This window comes from Galeopterus variegatus, unplaced genomic scaffold, assembly GCF_000696425.1.
Source record: "Galeopterus variegatus unplaced genomic scaffold, G_variegatus-3.0.2 Scaffold1206, whole genome shotgun sequence".
NCBI lineage: Eukaryota > Metazoa > Chordata > Mammalia > Dermoptera > Cynocephalidae > Galeopterus > Galeopterus variegatus.
The window spans coordinates 270880-278106 of NW_007727317.1; the positions used below are offsets into that span (position 1 = coordinate 270880).

At 44.1% G+C, this 7227-nt stretch overlaps 1 protein-coding gene across 1 annotated transcript in view; it reads left to right on the forward strand.

Moving 5' to 3' along the window:
* The window catches only part of MYOCD (myocardin), a 67459-nt gene that overhangs the window by 29675 nt on the left and 30557 nt on the right, over window positions 1-7227 (forward strand). Inside the window, 1 exon segment of the mRNA XM_008575556.1 lies at window positions 5461-5609. Within this exon segment, the coding sequence (XP_008573778.1) occupies window positions 5461-5609 (149 nt within the window).

Genomic DNA, 7227 nt, shown 5'->3' on the forward strand with positions numbered 1-7227 from the left:
GGGTGGAAAGAAGGGCGGGCAGAAGGGCGGATGGAAGGTGGAGGGCGGCCGGAAGGGCGGAGGGGGGGCGGATGGATGGGCGGGGGGGAGGGGGGGGGGGGGGGCAGATCAGGATCTGTCAGCTGGAGAGTCCTGTGGCCCGAGGGGCTACCACGGGCACAGGCAGGGTCCTCCAAGAATGTGAGTGACATTGGCTCAGGATATGCCAAGTAGATCCCAATGGTGTACTTGATCATGATTTCTGGGGTGGGGAATGCTGAACCCCCAACCACCCACCTACTCCTCCTCTTGTCTGGCCCTCAGCAATCCGTGTAATCCTTTTAACAGGGACAAAGCCTTCAATTCCACAAATAAAGTAGGACTTAAAATGTCAATGAAAACATAGTTTCTAAAGTAAAGGAATGTATGGGTTAGGTAGACGATGGAAGTATATGCATGGAGACAACTGGAAGGACCTTCCTTCCTTGGAAGATCTTAGGCAAAAATGGTACATATATTATTTTATGTTATGTGAAAATAACATATAGACACTATGTTAGAGCCTGTGTTTGCTGTGAGAAAAGGAAAAAGAAAGGGTACGAGCCAACTCTGGACTCTTAAAATAGAAAGGGAGGTGTTTGGGACCAGACTACTAAGAGGAAGCAGAGTGACCCCGACCTCAAAGAAAATGCTGGCATTTGTCAAATACCCAGTGACGCCTCCCTGTCCAGAGATGAATAGGTTTCTGACACAAATATGAGAAAATGCTAACATTTATTTCAGGTTACAGGTAAATAGATGTTTTATGTTATTCTCTGCACTCTTCTATTATCTCAATTTTTATGGTTAAAAAAATGAAAAAAGAAATTGAAAATAAAAGTTCCCATCAATGCAATGGAATACTGTGCAGCTGCTGAGAAAAAAGTGAGGAAGATCTTTGTTCTCACATGGAAAGACCTCCAAGAAACGTTGCAGAGTGAAATAAAAGCAAGTTTCAGTATAATATATTTCACCCAGTCCTATCTGTATGAAATACTTTCTTTCTTTTTTTTTCCTTTTTGTCTTTTTTCGTGTCCGGCAATGGATCGCAACCCTCAGTGTCGCGCCCGCACTGGACCGGGACCGGCAACGGGATCGCAAACCTCGGTGCCGCGCCCGCACCTCGCTCAGCCAGTGAGCGGGAACCGGTCTGTATGTGGGATCCGAACCCTCGGCGGGAGCGCCGCCACACTCCCAAGCGGCGCACTGTAGCAGTGCGCCACCGGGCCGGCCCTGTATGAAATACTTTCTAAATGTGTGTGTACCTGTCTCGTGACATGCATAAGATTTAATCTAGAAGAGGCAAGTCATTAGCAGGAGGTGGATATGTACCTTAGGCTTTTTCACGTACCTTAGGCTTTTTCATGTGGTATGAATTTTTATGACAAGCATATATCACTTTTATAATCATAGCAAAGCAATGATGACTCTAATAAATGACCTGTGGAGCAGAAACGCTGGTCACCAACCCTTCCAGGCTTGTGGGCTGCCACTGGAGTGTCCACTTGCCCTGTTCTTGCTTGGCCTCTTTCCTGATTTGATACTTGGATGTCTGAATGAGGGCCCATGACAGATGCCAGCAGGGGTGGCGATGACAAGCCCAAAGCCACATTTGTTCCATTACTTCCAGCTCCTTGTTGCCTTTCCAATCGCAGCAGTGAGAGCTCCTTTCTCTTATCTGCACAAAGCAAGAGTCAAAAGTTCTTGTCAGTGTGATTGCAAATACCAGGCAGGAAAACCTCCTGATAATACCTAAATTCCTTTAGAAGAGCAGTGCCTGGAATCAGGTCAGGAGAGCTATGTGGCTTCGGCACATTGTGTACTGTGCAGTTGGATCGTAAACCAGATGAAATTTGGCAATAAAAAGACATAAAGGACATATAAAGGTGACATTATAGTACATTATACGAAGTTATACGATAAAGGACATATAAAGATGACATTATAGTCCCGTCTGGTCTTATAACCCCTCTCCTCAAGCCAATCCATCCTCTACAAAGACCACGCAGGCTGCTGAGGAAGAGTCTCCGTGTGTGTGAGCCATTGAGGATTTCCAAACTAGACACAAAGATATAAGGTATAAAAATAAAATGCAAATAATAAAAAAAAAAGTATCAGGCTGAAGTTTCCAAGATACATTTATGGCTTTTATAAACAGTTATGAATTGGTCAAATGGCTCTTTGAGATACTCTGGTGACATTAGCTAATTCTGACATTTAGGAATTAAAACTTAGTAGCTACCTTATCCTTATGAGCAAAGCTTGCTAAAAATCTTGTGCTGCATGTCCTGCTCTGTGTTTGAAGGTGACACAAGTGGCATGCTGTCATCTCAATTCTGTACCTTGTCCTAAAACCCGAGGGAGATGGGAGCACTGTCCTCCTCCATTTTCCTTTGGCCTCATTCTGCAGCCAGCATCCCCTGTTCCCTGCTCCATCTGCCCCACTTTAGTTCCAAAAAGATGTGGGTTCCCATAGCAAACGTGAAGAAATGCAAAAACCTAACAATACATTTTAAGAAATGATGACACACTGAAAGTGAATCCCCGGAACTATATACCCTTTGATTTATCTTTGAAGCATCTACTCTGCCAAGTAGATATCTTTTTTGTCCATTTTTATGGGCACAGTAACTGGCTCAGTGAGATCGGATGACTCGCCAGCAATCTCCCAGCTAGCAAGTGCCAGGGCTGGACTGACTGGGAAGTCCACAGGCTTTCCACACACTGAGGAGTCACTATAGGGTTCCGGGAAGTGGGGAGAAGGAAGTACTGACCATCTGCAAAGCAGGGAGGCCCACGGTGGTTCTAATATAGCAGGTTTCTACCTGCCAAGCAGCTACGAAATCGACTTCCAGCATCAACCCCAGCACAGCACTCACCTCTCTCGGAACAAATCCACAAACCCTTGAGAGTGATGAATATATACTGAAAACACACATTTTAACACACATTTATAAAGACTAATGATGATTATGAACAACAGTTACTGCCATGTGTTAAGTGCTTCCTCTGGACCTGGGCAGCACTGGTCACCTTGCAAACATGTCTCATTTGAGATCACTGTGCCCTCCAGGTAGGTACATGGATGCTGATTGAAACAGAGGAGGAACTAAGGCCCTGTGAAGCTGAGCAACTGTGTGGTCTCCAGGAACACTGCAGAGTGTCACCAGCCTCTGGAAAACCCACCTGTAGAGGCCACACGCAGGCTCGATGGGAATTTTTTCAGTTTAGCATGATGCTATGAAGCCCCTAAGAGGAGATGTGTGTGGTGTCCACACACAGGGGAGAAGAGGCATTAGTGTGGAAGCGATGTGCAAGCTCCACAGCCCTCATCCTGCCTGGAGAGCCTTCCAGCTCATAGCCCATTCTCTTTAGGAAGAGCTCCCTCTTCCTGGCCTCACAGGAGTTATTCAATGGGCTTAAATTAGATACATTTCAAAACATTTTTTTCACTGAAAAGCACCATACAGATATCAGCGCAGTTACAGTAATTATTATCCAGGACCCTACTTCCCAAAACCATGCTAGTTACTGGTCATTGTCATGTCTATTGTCACTCCATTGGACCAAACCAAAGCTGCCAAGGAGAAGATGTGCAATGGGAGGAAAGAGGGAGGCATGGAAAGCAGAGCTAGAGTATTCAGACGTTCATCGTGCAAGAGTTTATAATCAAAGGACTTTCCCTTCCCCTGATGCCGCAGCTGGTCTTTGCAGCCAACATTCTTTGATAACATCAAACGGTATATCAGACCATTTGTACGTATTATTCTGACAGTAAATTCCTCAGCTTCTGATTTAAGAATGGTTTGAGGAGAAGAAGAGTTCTTTTCTGCTTAACCCTGAAGAGAGAGGAACAGCACTGAACAGTGCCAGGCACAGGCAAAGCCCCTTTGTGTCATCTAACCCAGCAGCCAGGTTTAACAGCTGAGGACACTGAGGCTCCAAGAGAAAAGATCCCACAGGGCTTTGATGGGTGCCAGGTCAGGGGTAGAATGGAGAAACTCAGTCCTGAGCCCCCAGGGGGAGGTCATGTACATCCCCTGCCCTTTCTGTCAGCGTCACAGCACGGGAGCGTAGGCAAGGAAGACGAGAGAATTATTCCTTTTTCAGAGTCCTCTGCAGACAGAAATATGCCTCTTATAAAGGTTTTTCATGACTCTACACACACACACACACACATAAGGCCACATAGGTATACACACAGACAACACATACAGACACACACATACGTAATACATATACACACAGACACGCACATACATAATACATTTACACACAGACACGCACATACATAATACATTTACACACAGACACACACAGACATAATACATTTACACACAGACACGCACATACATAATACATGTACACACAGACACACACAGACATAATACATTTACACACATACATAATACATTTACACACAGACACACACAGACATAATACATTTACACACATACATAATACATTTACACACAGACACACACATACATGATACATATACACAGAGACACGCACATACATGATACATATACACACAGACACACACATGCATAATACATATACACACAGACACACACATGCATAATACATATACACACAGACACACACAGGCATAATACATTTACACACAGACACACACATACATAATACATTTACACACAGACACACACAGACATAATACATTTACACACAGACACACACATACATAATACATATACACACAGACACGCACATACATAATACATATACACACAGACACACACATACATGATACATGTACACACACATGCACATATGTACATACATATCTACATACCCCATACATACATATATACACACATATGAGGGGTCTTCAGAAGTTTCATAGATTCATATTACCTTTTAATTCTATTTTTCCATGAACTTTTTGAAGTACCCTTGTACACATACACACCTAGACACACACATACAGACTCTCTCTCTCACACACACACACACACACACGCACATTTTCCCTCCATCTGCTAACAGCCTTTTCCTCCACCTTCTCTGTTGTCCTACTTTTCCCCCAAATCTCTACACCCCACTCTCCCCTCTTCCTTTCTTTTCGATTTCATTATCAAGTCCAACAGGTGGATCGTGTCACACAGACAGGTGAAACTCTCATGCAGGATGACCAGATGTCCCAGCTTGCCTAGAACAGACCAGTTTCATACCTGTCTTCTGGAATCATTACTAAGAGTGCCCTCTTTGTCTCTCAAAAGAGTCCTCAATTAGATGACAATTTTCTATGCATATATTTATGTATCATATATATGTGCACGTGTATATGTAAATCCTCCCCTCGAGGGAAGTAATCTGATATTTACTTGGATAGAAGCTAGGATTAAAGCAGCAGAGCTGTATGTAGGGGGCTCTACTTCAACATTTCTATGTCTCACAACTTTTATTTTTGCATTCTAGTAATGCTAAGATTTGGATTTCAGGATCTTGCTTCTGGCTCAGAAAATGAGAGGAGTGACTCAGCGTCACAGCCTGGCAACCAGTCAGACACGGGGAAGCAGGGGCTCGGCGCTCTCAGTGCCCCCACCCCCGTGCATGCTGCTGTCAAGGTAAGGACAGGCCCGCCTCCAAGCCCCTGCCTGAGCAGCCAGCTCACAGAGCCAGCTTGGAGCAGAGTTAGGTATGATAGGTTCAGTGCACTAGGAAGGTCACAGAACAGGAGTTGGGAGGTGGGCCATCAGTGTATATGCACCAAGATTCTACTATCCGTGCAGCACAGTATGAGTGTTCTCTGCAGTGAGAAGCCCGTGTGTTTGCATTTCTTCGGGATCACAGCTCACTCAGCATGCTCCTGACCTAAAAGATAGCATCAGCTCACCCTTGAGATGGACACGGCTGATTGCACTGCACACAGGCTTCACAACTGCGATAAAATAGGTATAGCACGGTTGAATTTTGTGCAAGAAAAGCGACTCTGAAGACCTCACACAAGGTACAATCTATACCATTCAAGACAGTCTCCCCATGGAAATAAGGACGGTGGGGGTTATATTCACAGTAGACAAGTAGCTGTATTCACAGCATATTTTTTATTTAATTTTCTCAGCATTGTATCTCATACTTCACAGAGTTCTCTCTCCTCAATTAACTTCCAGGTAGTCAATTGGCTTATCTTTATAATATTTTATTCCACTTCTAATTGATGTGGCAGCATGTTTTCTCAGCTCTAGTGCCACCACTTAATGAATGCTGAGATGACTTATGAGATTAAAAAAGATTGTAAATTGAAGTAAGAATCAATGATAAAGAGTTTTATGCCATAAGTGGGTGGTAGGCATTTTAGTTTCCCAGTAAAGCTCCCCTACCAATCCACAACAGCTGAAACGCAGCTTATAATTCACTCAGCTCAACAGCTTTGAACTTGTGGCTATTGATGAATTTTGTTCATTGCAGGGGAAGGAGGAGATGATTTACATTATTTCTAATATTGTATATAAACAGAAATTGTATTAATATTTCTATCACGATACTTGAATTTTACATAATTCAAATTAGCAAAGCCTTCAACCTTGCTGTACTAAGGAAGTGGGATAGGAGCCCACAGGAAGGACAGATCACTTTCAATAAACAACAAGATCGATACTAGTGCCCAGCTGGTCCAGGAGGGCTGGTTGTATCTGTACGAGCCATCATCCTTTTGAATGGTCGATGCCTATGCATTCCTAGCTGCTAAATATTCATCACCCCTAAGTTAAGAGGATACTAGAGGGCTTCCCAGAGAAGGAGGCAACCAAGCTAGGGGAAAAACATCACTATCCTATTGACATTATAAGACTCCTATAAGACCAATGAGAGAATACATACAAATGCTCTAGAGAAAGGTACTCTACAAATACTCTGGGAGGGTGTGTATCAGAGTTGAATACAACATGATTCCTGCCCTCAAGGAGCCTATACTCCAGTTGGGTTATCAGGGCCACCACTAGTCCAAACAGTGTTTTGTGCAAAAAAGGAAGACGAGCCCCAAGACTTGAATAGACACTTCTCCAAAGATATATAAATTGCCAACGAGCACATAAAAGGGTTCTCAGTGTCATTAGTCATTAGGGAAATGCCAATCAAAACTACAATGAAGGGCCAGCCCGGTGGCGCACTGCTACAGTGCCCCGCTTGGGAGCACGGTGGCGCTCCCGCCGAGGGTTCGGATCCCACATACAGACCGGTTCC